Here is an 18092-nt window from a genome sequence, read left to right as displayed (position 1 = left end):
TTTTTAGTGTTATGTCAATTTAGTTTTCGCCGTTATCTTTTAGATGGAAATTGCTAACGTGACAATGAACTAATTTTTTATTTTGGTCGTTTGCCACATCAATAATTTTTATTCTAAGAGATAACGGCAGAAATTAAATTGACACAGCACTGAGAGGTTAGGAACTAAATTGAAATATGGTGTAAAGAATAAGAACCAAATACGTAATTTACCCAAAAAATTAAAACCAATTATAACATGGTGAACTCTGAGAAAGGTAATTACAAGGTATAAAAAGACAAACAAGTTAAGAACCAGATATCAAGATCAAGGTCACTGATTTTCATCAATAAAGCAAGATGGCCTTATATACAAATTTCTGCCGATCACTTTTTTTCCTAAAATCCCAATGGAGTAAAATTAGGGTTATAAAGAAAGGAGTAAACTTTTTGCACCAAAACTTAAGACAGTAAGAAAGTTCAGGCTTGTTCTCTCCTTGTCCCAGAGTTGATTAGCAGTCAGCTGCTGCAGTATCTTTTTATAGATTGTCTTTAGTACTGGATGTGAGATACCTCTTGTACCTTTGCATGAGACCTCCAAATCCAAAATGATACGGTAGGGAGCAATCTTGGATTCATATGGCACAAGAACGTATCAGTAGGCGCAAGCAACTTGCTTGATGAGCAAATCTAACCAGCGTCTCTAGGGATATTTCCAATCAAATTGGGGACCATTGAAACCATTTACTGCATTAAGAAACCCATTAGCCAATTCTTGTTGCTCAAGGTTCATGTTAGCATCCTGAGGCATCAATGGCACGCCTACCCTTCCAGTCAAAGTGCCATAGTTATTCCCCATGGCAGTCCTCATTCCACTAGCGTTGTTAGAAAGACCAATGCTACCACTCTGGTTTCCAAATCTTCCACAAGGAAGACCTGAATTGTTCTTATTGACAATTCCATTCCCCACTAGGGAGTTGGTACTGGTGAGTGCACTGCTATGACTGTTCACATTGTTCATATTACTCCCCAAGGATCCAACAGAGACCATGCTACTGTCTCCATTATACTGTGATGAATTCATTATTTCTTGTAGGATTTTCTCAATAGAGCTCTGGGATTCATTTAGGTTGGCTTCTGACTGAGATGAATGCTGTAACGGGATTTGCTTCGGTGAATTTGCTAAATTGATACGGTGGCTTGAAGTGGCCGATACTGTTAATGCATTATGAGAGGTTTGAGGGGGATTATAGGAAGAGGATAAAGTTGGAGATAAGAAGGGAGAAGAGGGATTGAGTTGGTCTGGAGGCATGGTGGTTGAGGACCCTGCAGATGGAATCTGACCAGGGGTCCCAGCATAAGGACTGCTTGGAGTGTTCATTTGATATTCATGCCGAGAGTTCATGGAGTTCTCATGGAGAAGCCCAACAACAGAGGTGGCAGAGGTCAAGGTGGATGTTGTGGACTGGGAATTGTTTACACTTATAACACAATTATTTGAAGAAGGCTGCATGGCAGTTCCCTGTAATGATTGATCATTAATTTTCTCTTCCATAATTTGCTGCTGCTCATTAATTTGCTGAACTGAATTATGCGGCTTAGATAATGAGCTGGCCACACAAGGGAAGTTGGCTAAACTTTCTGGGGAAGAAACAATGGAGTTGATCAGCAATAAATAATTATATACCCGTAGCAAGGCATACTAGGTTTGAATCAGTACTAAAGAACAAAGAGAAATTGATCAAGAAAAATAATAAAAAACTAAATAAAGCAGTCAGACTATAAAAGAAACATTATATAATATTTTTATGAAATCGAATTACCAAGTTAACCTTGGCTAACATTGAGTCTGAATCTGCCCAAAATTGTTTATCCGCTTCTTCTGTGTTACCCAAATTTTAGGGCATTGGAAAAACTACATATGACATTCAAAAGCTAAACCCTACCAGAAAAAAGAAGTGAGAAACAATAAAACCCAATCTATTAGACAAAGAATAAACACTTCTGCCATTATTTAAAATCATACACTTTACAAAGTGATAACACATTCCTAATTCATACTACCATTTGCAATAATTTGACATCTTTAGGCTAACCAAATATGCTACTTCCCTCCTATGGATGGTTCTTTGTCAAAACAAGAAACATTAAACAGCAGTGATTACAAAAGAAGACTATAAATCTTACCTATGGGTCCCTTTCCTGTCTGTTGACTATAATCAATCAGATCCTTCATAACACTAACCACTTCCGCTATCTGTAACCCAGCCAGTAAACATTCAATCGAAGATAAAATCATCTACCAAATCAGTAAAAAATTCACAGAAATCACAGCTCAGTATGATTCATGTAACGTATTAACTTTGCAAATCTCATTATAGGAAGATCGGAACACCAGTACAATGCTCAGTGAAAAGAAGCATAAAATAGCAGTTAATAAATTTTTAAGATTATTTGGAATCTGTGAGAAAGTCATTTATACAATGCTTAATGAAACATATCTATTTTCAATTAAAAATTTGCACTGCAATACCTGAAGGCATCGAACGTATCTTTTTGTATACCCTACATCATTGACTAAAGGCACCTCCAAGGTTTTTGCTAATTGACGAGCAGATGCAACAAACCTGAAATAAATATTAAAAAATATTTTAAAAATTACACTTATTGGATAATAAAAGTCAAAATCAATGTGATGGCGTTCAAGATCAGTAGATCTCCACCACACATTCTTTACATGCCATTATAAAATATACAGTATATCAAGTAAAAAGGCTGTTCACATAATTATTTCTTACTAATAAATGAGTTAAATACATAAACCATAGCTGAGCATGGACCTTAGTTGTATAAACTATAAAGCAAACCAGGATAACAAACATAGGTAGAAAGGCACTCAATGCATCTAATGCCATTATTTCGTCTTCTTTAACCAGCAGAAGGTTGGTTAATTTCGCAAGACATCCATAAGTTAATCAAAAACTTAGGTCATGTTTGGTTACTATTTTTGTTTTCTGTTTTCATTTTCTTGTTTTTAAGGAAAAAAGAAAAAACAATTTTTTTTTGTTTTCAAAATGAAAAACACATTTGGTTAGTTGAAAAGAAAAAAAGAATTTTCTGTCATACCTGGTTATCTTCAAAAATCTATGGAAACAGTAGTAATTTTATGGCATGGGATTATATATGGAGACACTGGGACACAGATTCATATGAAACCAAAAAAAAAAAAAAAAAACCCATTTGACAATATCAATTAACATCACACCAACAGTTGACACTCAAAAAATTTGAGAGAAAAAAATATATTAGACATGAGAATTAAAGGAAAAAAAAATCTAGGAGTGGGATAGAGAGTAAAAATAATAGGGCAAATTTTAGGTACAGTACTTAAATACTGTTCCTTAGGTTCCTCTCTTAAGATTTTGCCATGTGAATTTTTTCTCATTTGATAGAAATATATTTTTTAGTTAAGTAGTCATATGGCTAAATCTTAAGAAGAGAATCTAAGAAATAGCACCTAAGGTACTGTACCTAAGTTTTATCCAAAATAATATTAGATACCAACAATTGACACTTTACAAATTTGAGAGAATAAATTTTAGGCACAAAAATTTGGGAGAAAAAAAATATATTAGACACGATAATTAAAGGGAAAAAATTCTAGGCGTGAGAATGAGAGTAAAAATAATATTAGATAAAAAAAAAAATATGGTTGTTAGGTGGCTCGAACCAGTGTGTTGGTTCATTAAAGTAGCTTGTAGTCATTGTTTTCTCCTTGTTTTTGTAAGCCTTGGAAAACTGAAAAACGAAAACAGCTGAAGCTCTGTTTTCAATTTCCTTTATAATATGGAAATTAGAAACAGTTTTTGTTTTTTGCCTAAAATAAGTTACCAAACAAATTTTTTGGCCTAGGAAACAAAAAATTGTTCTAAAAAACAGTTACCAAACATAGCCTTAGCTTTTGTTTCATTTGTAGGTGTAATTAGCATGCTGTTAAGAGATATGGCAGAAAGAAATAACACAAAAACAAGCTACAATACAAAGATCTCCATATGCAATATGCTACTGATCATACTCAGACTCATATATACTTACAGATTTTTTTGTCAAAAACCAACATGTGATACATATTCCTTCTTTTCCTATTTCCCCGTTCTAATACTAATATACAATTAATGAGTTGACATAAACCACAGCAGAACATGGAACTTAGTAATGTAAAGCAAACCAGGCTAACATGCATAGCCAGAAAGCTTTTAATACGTATACTACTGCCATCAATTATAAGTGAAGCCTTATGAGAAATTACTTTACATATATATCTTTATGAAGGGAGAAATGATTCAGTCACAAAATATAGAATTTAACTTGGGCAAGGAAAAGGAGGTTTTGAGGGGGGGGGGGGGGGGGAGAGGGAGGGAAGACACGTGCCAGAGTCCTCAAACATCAGACAGCAACAATCATTTCCACAACTCTTAGGTATGTCCCATAGAACTACTACCATGCAAAGAGAGAGAACTGTAATACCAATTGGGTTTCGGATCAACTAGAAAGGGAGGGGGGGGATATGCACCATGCAAAGTTTTTTTGTTTTTGCACCAGAAAGCCTATTGAGTATAGAATTTTTTTTTTTTTTTAATTATTTTCTTGGTTTCTTTTTCTTTGATTGTAGATTAGAATTTCAATCTAAAACATTCCTAAACTCAATTCGTAACATGCAATTAAAAGTTACCGCAACTTTTGAGTAGAGTTTGTGGTGTGCCTTTGTGTCAGAACCCCTTTCCCTATTCTTTGTGTGTGTGTGTTTGTTTTCAAAAAAAAAAAAAAAAAAATCCGAAACATGCAATTACTAAATGGAAATATTGATCGAACAAAAACTTTAATAAATACAAACATTAGTATTCTAATCCCTAATAATATCCTCAATTATCCAATAGATGTTGCAATGTAAAAACTGAAAGACATGACCAATAAACAACCATAATTAAATCACTCCTTAGCAATTGAATTTTGTAATTTAAGTTGAAGTTACCGAAGATTGTTATTTACTACAATGCAAAATATATGAAAACATAACGCTGATTTCTTTTTCTTTTTCTTTTTCCTTTACTCTTTTCACATCCACATGTTTTTAATTTATCTTAACTCCTCTCGATCCTCATTGCTAAACTCACATATCTTCCTCTCTCACTCTCTCACATGGCAGCACCAAGTAACAGCGTTAAGTTTTTTTTTCTTTCTCATCAAGGCCGCTACAATTCTTTGCTCTTTCTCCACCACCACACCTCCTTCTTTGCACACTAAACAAACACACCATCAGGGACTGTGCTTTCTTCTCTTCTTCTTCTTTCTTTTTTTTTTTTTTTTAAAAAAAATTTGCAGAGAGGACTATGAAAAATACCAAAAAGAAGTTGAGAAATATAAATGAACTTATATATATATATATATATATATTATGTATCATATTATTGTAGCTGTTAGTTTAATGTAAAGGGTTTTTTTTTTTTTTTTTTTTTCAAAAACAAATTGCAGAAAGGATTATGATGTGATTCAGATTCGTGTTTGTGTTTTCCATAGGGGAAACAATGGAGAGGTACAGAGAGTTTGCAGGAGAGGAGTTTTGGTTTTTAATTTTGGGGGAAGGAGAGAATTTTGATTTTGGGGGAAGGAGATCAGTAGTGTTGAGATATGAGAAGAAGTTTTTTTATTTTATTGGGTTTTAGTTTTTAGTTTAGAAGAAGAATCTTCTTTTTTTTGGGGGGGAGGGGGGGGGGGGGGGAGAAAGTATTTTTTATTTTTTTTTAAATTTGCTGATGTGGAAAAATGTGAGAGATGCCCTACCATAAGCATGCGCTATTGTTAATTGATTTTCTCAATAGCCTAAAAGCCAATTCTCCTAAGTGTGCTTCAATCAACATAACTAGGATATCAAGGTGGCAATGAAACTTTCAAACATGAACCATCTAATTCTAGTACATATAGAGGGGGGGAAAGTAAATAAATGACCATTAAAACTGGTCAAAAGGTAATGAAATTTTAAAATAAAATGAGATAATTCTTGCTTGAACCATTCCATGTAAAATATATGAGAACCTCCTAATTCCTTCCCATCTAGAACTACACAAGTTCAATTAAATCATCCACAAATTACACTCTTTGTGACGTTGATTCTGCCAAGATTGGATGAATTAACACCACAAGTTACCTATATTTCCAATCATTGACTGACTTCCATCCCTCCCTTATATAATGAAAGGAAAAAGGGGAGAAGGCTTTGCTGAGTTGCCTTGCGTTTTGAGTCATACACCCTAAGTTTTGACTGTCCCACTTGATACAGCCATTATGTCACTCATTTATGGGTACACACATTTAAAATAGAGAAGTATACACTAAACCATATCAACAAATTATTTTTAGAGACAATTAGATTTCCTAAAGATAAGGTAGCAGAAAAATCAATTTCTCAAATTCAGAAAATAATTCAATTAATTGTAAAGGAGTAACTTACATATTACAATTAATTTGTAAATCTTGTGAAGAAGAGTTGGTTGATGCATTTTGAGCAGATGCTTGGTATTTTTGAGCAGCAGCTCCAACCTGACTAAGCTGCAAAACATGAATTATGGTCAATTGTCCATGCCATGAGAAATACATTTCAAATTTCATAAAATTCCCTTCCACTGTGATACCTAACACTGCCAGTGAACAAGAATGAACTGAAAACAATTACATCTATATCAATTAATTCATGAAGAAAAAAAAAAAAAGGGGGAGGGGACAGGATGAGAGTGATTTCCATCTTTCTGAAGAATGAAGCAAAGGCATAACAACTTCTTTAATTGGTCTTGATGCAGCACCATCAACTAGGTGTTGCAAACATCTCAAAAATCATAAAGAGAACTCGCCAATGGTTTTGAACCAAATGGGATCTCCTCTTCCCATAAACAAAGGTTGCAAGTTCAATCCTGTACAGGTGCATGACTTGTGTTACCCATCAGACAAAGATACAACAACAAAAATAGAGGGAACTCTACATATGTTTCTGGATTATTGATCCAAGAAAATATCAAGAATGAAAAATTATTTTGCCATTCTTCTTGATGTAGGAGAGCCATATCCTTTGATGGAGACAACAAAAGCACCATCACAGTATCAAAACTGGTAAGGAGCCTCAAAGATATGATCATTTATTCAAGGATTCTTCACCTTATTAAATGCATAGCTTTTCTGATGGATGGGTACATAAACTTTAAGGTTGATCTTCTTGCAGTAAAAGGTGGGCATCTTTAAAAATTACACAGGTCAGTCTTCCATCCATTGCTCCTCCAGATTCTAGCCTCTTCAACCCTATGAGTCTATCACACTCCCTTGAATTTTAAATTCATTCATTCATTCCCTTCCTTCTCTTCTTCTTCTTCTTTTTTTTTTTTTTTTTTTTTTTTTTTTTGTGAATAAAGTACAACTTAGTTCCTCCAGTTTTACTAGTGCTTCTAGTTTTGTCTCTATTTTTTAAATTGCAACAGTATTATCCTTAGACTTTCACACTTGTTGCAATTAAATATATATATATATATATATATATATATATATGAAAAGAGTGTTGCAATTTAAAATAGGGATGGAAAAGAAAAATTAATAAAAGTTGGAGAACCAAAAATGTACTTTAGACTTTTTTATTTCTGTTCTAACAATGAATAACTAATAATTATATGAATGCCTAGCCAACTGAAGTTAATCAAATTCAATGAAGGCTACATCCAAGATTGTAGCTTGTTCCTTACTCAAAGGAATGATGCAATTTGCAAGATTAAATGAAAGCATTCAATGATTGACCTGGGGTATTAGTATCCTTCGAGGGATGAGCTCCTCATGATGTCGTGCACAAAACTCCCAAGAGAAAATCTAAAAAAAATGGACAAAAGAAAATCCATAATTAATCCAGAAACCAAAGTTTCTAAAACATAGAGGCCATGTAATAACTCACAACCTTTAGATCCGGAGAGAAAATAAGACGAAGTTGACCATCCCATACAACACGAAGTTGCTCAAAAACACTTTCTTGTATTGCTTTTGTATACTCAAGGACAATTTGACCAGATGTATTTTCATATTCATGGGGCATATCAACAAAAAGAAGCTCTTGTGAAGTACCACTATCATACTTGATTTTGAATAGCCTGGGCAGAACCTCCACAGTTGTTTCTGAAATTTCAAATTAAACAATCTTTAAGAAAGTTCTAAAATATATGTTAAATATCTCTGACAAAGAAAATTAAGAGAGATGCAATCTTGAATCTACTCAACACTTAGAAAGTTTGTGTCCAATCAGATTGAAAACTTACTAAAGTTTTCTTTCTTTTTAGCAGGTGCAAATAAATTTGGAACTCTTCCTTCAAATATTTTTTGAAAAAAGTTGTGAATTGCCACTCGTCCCAAAAGCTTAAGTTAGGAAATGGTGAATTTAATAACTTAATCATTATTCTAACTCTCCCCCCACATGTGAGCCCAAAATGTAAGATTTTTAAATCCACACAATCTGGAAATTCCTCCACTTCAAATTCTTGAAGCCCTCGTCAAGACCCACATTGTGCTGCATTGCCCCCAAACCACATGGCATGACCAGGTTGGCTCTAATACCATGATAAATTACCACTTGTCTCAAAAACTTAAGCTATTAGGAGTTGTAAATTTAAAAACTTATGAAAGAAAATGCTAACCAAAAAAATATTTTTAATTTTCCCTTTCTTCTTCACAACAGATCTCCTTAGACATGTTAATTGATAACCTCTTTTCATAATTTACCTCCCTCACATGGTACAAGTATACTCTCTTATTTGTCTCTTATAGTTAGTTTCTTATTTGAAATCATATTGCCATTTGGATCATATACCAGCTATTGTATGCCAGAATGCTCAATCTAAAGAAACTTCATGTTGCAAATTATTAATAAACTATCAATTCAGTGGTGGAGCCAAGAATTTTTGCTTGGGGGCCAAATTATGGTATTGATACACCAGAAAAGATTTTTTTTTTTTTTTTTTTTGATAAGTAAGAAACCAGACAAGATAAATTTAAAAAACATATAAATAAATATGGATGCATATAACATAGTGCATCCATCGCTTGAGCTTGCTGGTAATGCTAAAAGTGTATCCATCTCTAAAAGAAATGGAGTATAACTCAGTCCATCCAAGAAGTTGGCGTTTTCCAAACGCACATAAATGGTAACGAAAGATTAACAAAGTAGAAAAAGGATAGCATACCAAAACCACGACCAGGCTTGCAATTGCATATGTCACAGTGCCATACATCCTGCAAATTCTGTAATTAAGATTCCAATGCTTCTGAAGTTGACATGAAACCATAAATCCTATTGACTGATTTACTCATACTTATTAACATGTATATAATACCATGATTGTGCCATGTGCTTCTTAAGGCAAGAAATTTTAACCACAAAAAAAATAAACTAAAAAGGTAAGGTCATGGTTCACATGAAAGCTGAACCACATTTTAGGACACTGTTTGCTCAAAGGGTATCACTACCCACAACAGGTTGAGCACCTTCAAACCCCAAAATTATCCATTATTTATATATATTTTTTGTGAAAAATATGGCTGATAATATTTGCCCATGACTTTTGACTCTTTTTTTTTTTTTTTTTTTTATAAGTGACTTTTGACTTGTTCACATATACTAATCTCAGCATGCCAATAGGCAACCAAACCTCATCCCTCAAATTCCCACATCTCCCAACTGGATCTAAAGATTGCCAATGCATGCGATACTAAAGCACAAGAATCACACCTTTCACATCTGGTAAGCATGTAGCTATAAAAACTATCTTTGTCTCTATCAATTGTAAACCAAAAAGTTTTTTGTCTTGAAACATACCTGAGGGAAAACACCATTCGTTTGGTGGCTAGTTCCATACAATGAAACACACCACTTCTTCCTCGCATTTGGAGCAAAAAATTCAGCAACAAATTTCCGCCAGAATTCAATATTGTTATCCTGCATTAAGAACCAACCCACAACCAGATCAGTGAAACTCTAAACACTGACAAAAGAGATAGAAAAGAAATAATAAAGGAATAAAACAACATTACTTCAGGTCGGTGCTGCTGCTGATACATGTATTGTGACAAACGCCGAGCACACATTCCCGGTTCATATATAGGTCTTACAGCAGATCTAATGGGCAAGGTCTGCTGTTGAAACTGTTTGTATAGATGGGGCTGTTGCTCATGAACAGTCTTCAAGAGTTGTTGGTTCTCTTGTTGCTGCAGCTGCATAATTCGCTGCTGCTGCAAAAAACTCATTTGTGCATTGACAGCTTGAGAAGACTGCCTGGACCTTTGATGGAAAGGATGTTGTTGCTGCTGCAAAAGCATCACTTGGTCAGAATGATGATGTTCTAATTTGATAGGTCGTATGCTTCTTCCCATCTGGTTCTGTTGGGGCTCTGGCTTTACTGAACCAACATTCTGCACAGACTGCAACTGTTGTTGAGGGCCAATCTGATCATTGAACATCTGTGGCTCCAACTTTACAGTGCGCACACCCCCTAACCCACCTTGAATCAACTGGAATTGCTGCTGCTGCTGTTGCTGTTGCAGTTGATGTGGCTGTGGTTGGCTGAACAAAACAGATGACTGTTGCATTGATCTATGCTGGAACTTCTGTGACTCAAATTTCTTAACTTGAGATTGTTGTTGATCTGGCAACATTGGATTCCTATAAGAGGTTGATATTTGAGAATTTTGAAATTGATTGGATGAACCAGAATTTGTCATGTTTGATGGCGCAAATATTGGAGGACTGAAACCAATGTCATTTGCTCCAGTCGAAAGAGAATCAGAGCCAGCAGTGGTATCACCACTTCCTCTTTGGAAAACACCGAAACCAGAGATGCTGGTGTTCAATCCCCCACTGCCAAATGTTTGATTGAGAAAAGATGAAACATTAGGTGCATGTCCAACCAAATTCAAGTTACATTCACGTGGAGGTCCAACTGAAGAAAATACTGCTTGTGGAGGCAATAGACCCCCTTGAGATCCCAAAATGGCAGATTTTGATTGAATTAGCGCAGGTGAAACAGACTGGGCACCATCAACTGGTGTTGAAGATCTGGATGGATGCATTTTGCCAGCAGCAAAACTGTACCTATTCACCAAAATGACTCACTACAGCATCATTTACATATCCAATAATCTAATGAGCTTATGCAGATAGCTGAACACACATAACTTAAAATAATGGTCAACCTAGCAGGTAAATCTACTTTGTACTCAAACCTCAACACATCATACTTCTCACTTTTCAGCAACAGAACAAAAGGGAAAATGTATTTATTCTAATCATTTGAGCCAACTTGTGGAAGATAATGAACTAAGAATAGAAAAGAACAAATCTAAAAAACTAGCCCTTGTTATAAACATCTACTATAGCCATAGTTTTACAAAAATAACAATCTCTAGCAAAGAATTGAAGCCAATATCCAATAGACTATTGTATTTTAATAAAACTAAGCCCCATACCTTCCAGCAAAACCCAAAACCAGAAAAAATATTGATGCCACACCACCAAAAGAATCACTCAGAATCATAACCCTAAATGTTGCAAGTACTTCCCTCAAGCACCCCCCCCCCCCACCCACCCACACACCCAAAAGAAAAAAGAACTTATTTATCAAAAAAAAAAAATCATAGAATTCATTGAACTCATTCCAATTACAATTACAAAATGAGGATTATATTGGAATCCCTACGTTTGGTTGCCACGAAACATCTAAAAAAGTAAAAATAAAATCATATTTAGAGATGCCAAAAATAAATTATATTAAAAAATAAATAAATAAATAAATAAAAACAAAAAACCTAGTACCACTACTCTGCTGAGCCAAACACTAAGCTCAGTTGATAACCCACTTCTTAAAATTTTCAAAACCAAATAAAATAACAACAAAAATTCAAAAGATTTTATTTCCATATCTTCTTTCTTAGCAACCAAACAGAAAACAAAACCCAACAACTATGAAGTAATATAGTATCTACCACCCCCAAAATTTGATTAAACCCATAAACAAAAACTATCTGCAACCCACACACACCCACACACACCAATATATCACTGAAAATTCTGAAACCACAGTCCACACCAAAAATCAAATTCAATTAACAAAAAAAAAAAAAAAAAATCAGAGTGAAAGACAAATAGAGAAGGAGAGAGTCTTTCAGAAGTGAGTTAGAGTCTTTGATATTCCAAGGAGAATTCTATGATCCTAAACAAAACTCAAAACAAACCCACATCGTTAAAATACAAATACTATAAAAACACAAGCTATAAAGAACACAACATAGCAATAGTATGATTTTCTTGTTTTGTGTTCAATACCTTATACCTGTCTCAATGTGAACACTTTGTTTTGTTTTTATAGTTTTTCTAAACGTTCCTCTTCATTGTAGAAGCGTCCGTACACACATTTTTTTTCTTTAGTTCTTCTGACTAAGAGTCTCTGAGGTTTCACTGTCTCTCTTTTTTACTTCAACACTGTGTGTGTGTGTATATATATATATATATGCACTCACTCACTCATTCACTGTCTGTGTTTGTGTTTGTGTTTGTGACTCTCTGTGTCTTTGTCTTTATGTTCTTGCGGACGTCAAAACTCTTTTGGATTGAATTCAATATTTTTTTTATAATTTATTTTACGTTACGTCCTTTTATTTATTTATTTATAATTATTATTACATTACATTACATCTCTGTTTTTTAAAAGAAAAAAAAGTCAAATGCTATGAGGGGCCCAATATGCTATGCTGTATTGCTATATGCATGTGCATCATTGTCTTTATGATGGATGGTTATAATTATAATAATTATTTTTCCAGGATTATGACTCATGTGACACTATTCGACCACCCACTGATTAGCAAAACAACAATATGATTCTTTTTTTTTTTATTAAGAAAAGTTTATGTGTGTCTTATTTGAGGATTGTACTTTGTAGTATGTATTCTTCTCCAAAATAAAAATAAAAAATAAAAAATACTTTATAGTGTGTGTATACATATATGTATGTATTTAATGGGAGTTATCCGAATCTAATAATATATTTTGGAGATGTGATTCCATATAAATATATACTATTCCATAATCGTAGATTTTCCACTACTCATTGGATTATTCTATAACTACATATATATATATATATATATATATATATATATATATATATCTTTTTAGGACAAGCTACGGTTTTGTATTTGGTCTTTTCAATTATGTGCTTATTTTCAATTTGGCCCTTAAACTATTGATTATATCAATTTAAACCTTAAAATTTTTTACAATTATTCTATTTTAGTTTACCCATCCTTTTACTAATGGAGTGATTAACTGATTACCGTTAAACTGTTTAGTAGATCAAGTGATATGATTTATTGTTAATTTTAACTAACAAAGCTTTTAGGGTATCTGTTAACAAAATCCTTAATAATACAATATCAACTACTTCCTTTTTAGAAATATAGTTATTTCCATTAAAGTGTTTTTACAAATCAAGTGATATGATCTATTCTTAATTTTTTTTTTTTTTTTAATTTTATATAAGATAGTGTGAGAGTGCTTTTTCTCTAGCACTCAGGTCGAAGGATCCTGAGCCAAATAGTTGTTGTAATTTGGTGGACTAAGCTTTGATTCACCGCAGCTAAAGGGCTGTTTAAGAATCAAATGGTGCACAAGGCATACTTCCTACAATACACATAAACTAGCAAACGAGGATATTTGTACAACAATCAAAACAGCAAAAGTAATGCAAAAACAAATAGTAAATGTACAAAGTAACAAAATAATGGTTAGGGATCCTCAAATCAATAAAAAATGCTTCATTGAATTTTCTTTATTATAATTACAGTGTGCTCACTAAGACATGATACAAGGCTCAAATAAGCTCAAAAATTACAGTCTTAGATGGCTATTTAAGCCTCTAAGACTTGCAAAGTTTGATTTTTTTTGAATCCGAGTATGTGCTATAGTGACTGTTTCTGGGATACAGGGAGATAATTTACTAATTTCTTTGAGTTTTCTTCTCGACAGAACTTTCTCAATGATTTTGTTGTAAATTTTTCTTCCATCTCTCTTCGCAATCCTTCCCCCCTTTTTATAGTGTTATTCTAAATTCCCGGGGAACTATTGATTCCCCTGTTTTACCCCCTGGGTACCAGAGCTTGTGTTGTGCCCATCGCCCAGAAGGTTCAGTTTTCCCTGCAATTCATTCTTTTCTTCCTTTTGGTGTTGTTTCTTTGAAAGTCCATGGCTGACTACCTATTTCGAAGTACGCTGAGGTCACGTTTTTCACAGTTCAGCTTTTAGCCGTCCTTCTTCTTTATCTTTTTTCTCAAATGAGCGGAATCTCACTCTGCCGGTTCGAAAGTCCTTTGCTGCTACTCCCTTTTTTATACCCCCTTCATTCTGGTTCCCCAAGGTACCATCCACTTGCGCTATGAGAAGTCACTCCAGGTTTTCTTCTTTTCTTGCTAGATCTCTGGTACCTGAGAAGGACGTGTCCAACCTCTGTTTCTTGTGTTCTTTTGGCTTTTCCTTTGAGCTGTCTTAATCCTTTCTTGACTGTGCTACACGCCTCGGGGATCCCGAGCCTTTTGACAGCCTCTGAGGATCCCGACTCAGCTTTCTTTTTACGCTAGTAATTCTTCAATTTTCTTATCTGGGCTTCTTTTCTTCTTTTCTCATAAACTTCCGGGCTTGTCTTTTTTCTTTATGTTTTTGGGTTTCAAGCATTTTGGGTTTACCATTTCTTTTCATTTTCCATGGCCCCTTGTGCTTATTTCTCTGGGCTTAGGTGCTGTGATTTTTTGGACCTCAACAGATAGAAATTCTACTCTTGTCTAATCTAAGTATATATATGTGTGTGAAACTCTCTTCTAAAGACTTGAACCCTGATCCTTACCCCCCCACACCCTACAAACACTTATACTTGTGGAGCGACCACTGCATAGCGATTTCTGTTAAACTTTTTTAATAAATCAAGTGATATGATCTATTGCTAACTTTAATTGCTATTAATACAAGATCAAAGATTTCAAAATAGACATTATTTGTACATTTTGGTAGTTAACTTTAATGGCAAGTATCGGATTATCAATATGAGTAAAACTAAAACGTCCTCAAAATTTTAAGGAAAAAAAATACAATTGATAGTTTAACTATAAAATTAAACTCAACCACATATTTTAACAACCAAACTAATAATTTAGAGGTGATCACATGTCAGATTTCAATATAAATATAAACCTATCACTCGAATCGATCATATTTAGTGAAAGGGTTTTGGACGTATTGTCAATTGACAAATCAATCAAATATAAGGTTTTTTTTTTCCCCCTACTATTTAGTGGATCTAATTTACAAATTTCGAACATTGGATGTGATATAGATTTAGTTTATAGGTGATTTTTTAATCTACTTGGTAGAAAGAAAAGAATGAGCCTTCCTTAAGAAATAAAAACCATCTCTTAATTTAGATTCAATTGATTACTTAAGGCTTCGTTTGGGAGAAGGGAATGGAATGGAAATGAATGAAAAGAACAATTTTATAATATTTTTCCATTCCCTTGTTTAAGAGTTTTAATGGAGGGAATGGAAAGCTCATTCCCTTGTTTGAGAGTTTAAGTGGGAGGGAATGGAATGGGTAGGAGGGAACGTTCATTCCTCTCTATTCACTTGAAACCTCAAATTTTCATTCCCCCCGAAATTGGGAGAAATAGGAGGGAATAAAATTAGATTTAATGATTTTTTTACTAAAACTTCCAAAATACCCCTATATATTCAACCCTTTATTTTAAAATAGGAGTTTAATAGTAATATTGTCATAAAATGATTTCATTCCATTCCCTCTATATTGCTCCCAAACAAGATTACTTACATTTTATTCATTTTCATTCTTTTCCATTCCTTTATTTTAAAACATTCAATCAAGGTTACTTAATTTCATTCTATTCCATTCTTTTCTATTCATTTCCCTTACTTAATACTTTCCATTCCATTTCATTCCTTTCTATTCCCTTATGATTATTTCATTCCATTTCATTCTATTCCTTTATAAACTTCCAAGCGGAGCCTAAAAGTAGGATGTGTAAACTAGTACTTTTTGGAGGAGGGAGTGGAAGGAAAAGAATAACCTTAGAATATTCCTTCTATTCCCTTGTTTGGAAGTTTTAATAGAGGGAATATAATGGAAATATCATTCTCCTATTCGGTAGTTTAAGTGGGAAGAAATAGAATGGATAGAAATGAATAGTCATTCCTCTCTTTTCTCTTAAAACCTCACATTTTCATTTCCTAGAATTGGGAGGAATATGAGGAAATTAAATTAAATTTAATGAAATTTTCATTAAAACTCCTAAAATACCTCTATATATTCAACATTTTATTTTAAAATAAGGATATAATAGTAATTTTATAATAAATGATTCTATTCCATTCTTTCTAATATTACTTCCAAATAAAATTACTTACATTTCATTCATTTCTATAATTCCATTCCATTATTTTAAATCATCCAAACAAGATTACTTAATACCACTTTATTCCTTTCCATTACTTAAACACATTTCGTTCCGTTCTATTATTTTCTATTCCTTTATAGTTTACTCATTTCAGTCTATTTCACTACTTTATGAATTTCCAAACGAAGTGTAGAACACAAGTAGGGGGATCACAAATCCTTATAAACCAACATGTAAATTGTATACACAAATAGCAAAGAAAAAATCAAAAATTCTAATCTCCATTGCACAACAAGGAGCTTAAACTCAACTTTGTGCTCATAGCAATAGTTGACAAGCATGGATGGAGCCATGGTTGGACTTGGGGGGCAATGCCCCCCAATAACCACTCATCACATCAGCAATTTGTAAAAAAGTTTGTAGCTCTAGCATTTTCCTCTTTTTTAAAGACTATTAAAAAAATTTATAGATCTAAAATCTAAAACAAAATATATAAGCTCCACAAAATTAGTCCAACAACAAAAATTACCAATACTAAAACTAAAAATTAAGCCTAGTCAACCTATTTTATCCAAACAAACAACCTAACCCTTCAAATCCTAGTCACTAAACACAACCAGCAACAAAGCCCCTCTAACTCTAAGTTTTGGCTCCATCCCTATTGGCAAGGACGTCAATGGAGAATGAGAGGCAAATCCTTGATGTTAACAACAATGTTTACCTACAATCTTCCCTTAACCTAGTTGATTAAGATAAGGGTGGTTTGTGGCTTTTTTTGCTTAGTCAATTTCTCACACGTCAAAGACGTTCAAGGTGATATATAACTCAAAGCTTAAAAAAAAAAAAAAAAAAAAAAAAAAAAAAAAAAAAAAAAAGAAAGAAAGAAAGGAGAGAGAGATCCCCTCCCACTAAATCCTCCGATTTTCAATTTTTTATTTAGATATGAGACATGTGGCATTTAAAAATCAAATAAATAGCACAATTAAAATTTGGAGGAAATTGAAGCATTTAATAGGAGTGGGGTCCTTTCCTGAGTGGACTAGGCCTAGGGAGAGAGAGACAGTTGGGTGATGCAATGAGAATCCTCCACATATGAGAATAAGATTGCAACTAATACAAGACGTGTGAGACACACACACACACACATATTAAAGTTGGTTGGGTTGAGTTTACTTGAGTGAATTTTACTAAACCCATCACCCGACCAAATATTCATTTTTTTTTAACACCTTAAGCTACGTACAAAGTTTGATTACAAACTACGAACTTTATAGGCGAAATTACAATGTTGGTCCCTCAAGTTTATCCTATGTGTACAATTGGTCCCTCAAGTTTAAAGTGAGCACAATTAGTCCCTCAAGTTTTATAAACTGAATTGTATTAGTCATTTTACTAATTGCTAATAGTGGTGTTACTTACATGACTAATGGAACAATGATTTGTCATTTTTTTAATGATGTGACATTTTTTTATTAAAAAATTACAGTACAGGCTCACCTCTCGTTCAATACCCTCCTTTTTCTCCATTTTTTAATTGATGAAGGACACATGTAAGTGAAGCAATCCAAAGAGAAAATTTTCTTTCAT

At 33.5% G+C, this 18092-nt stretch overlaps 1 protein-coding gene across 6 annotated transcripts; it reads right to left on the bottom strand.

Annotated features, from left to right (window-relative positions):
- Positions 1-300: 300 nt before the first annotated feature.
- LOC126733362 (transcriptional corepressor SEUSS-like) lies at positions 301-12576 on the bottom strand. 6 transcript variants are annotated; one of them, XM_050436623.1, is made up of 10 exons: positions 12376-12576; positions 10089-11165; positions 9874-9993; positions 9242-9299; positions 7966-8180; positions 7812-7880; positions 6487-6584; positions 2512-2605; positions 2166-2235; positions 301-1619 (listed from the first exon to the last, which is right to left on the bottom strand). In XM_050436623.1, exons 2-10 carry the CDS (start codon positions 11121-11123, stop codon positions 682-684), a joined length of 2697 nt encoding a protein of 898 aa, XP_050292580.1. In that variant the 5' UTR covers positions 11124-11165; positions 12376-12576; the 3' UTR covers positions 301-681. The 6 variants fall into 6 exon arrangements, with proteins under 6 accessions (XP_050292580.1, XP_050292576.1, XP_050292581.1 ...); XM_050436619.1 differs by having other exon boundaries at positions 10089-11145; XM_050436624.1 differs by having other exon boundaries at positions 10089-11139.
- Positions 12577-18092: the final 5516 nt, after the last annotated feature.

Source organism: Quercus robur, chromosome 6 (assembly GCF_932294415.1).
Source record: "Quercus robur chromosome 6, dhQueRobu3.1, whole genome shotgun sequence".
NCBI lineage: Eukaryota > Viridiplantae > Streptophyta > Magnoliopsida > Fagales > Fagaceae > Quercus > Quercus robur.
Note: the sequence above shows the minus strand (reverse complement) of the source record. Positions and strands in the feature narration are given on the sequence as shown.

Bases quoted from the DNA above. Each gene is read 5' to 3' on its own strand.
- LOC126733362 (XM_050436623.1), bottom strand. From the start codon at position 11,123: ATGCATCCATCCAGATCTTCAACACCAGTTGATGGTGCCCAGTCTGTT. The intron at 9,994-10,088 runs GTAATGTTGTTT...TTCTTAATGCAG, and splicing joins AGCAGCAGCACCGACCTGAA to GATAACAATATTGAATTCTG. The intron at 9,300-9,873 runs GTATGTTTCAAG...TCTTAATTACAG, and splicing joins CGAATGGTGTTTTCCCTCAG to AATTTGCAGGATGTATGGCA.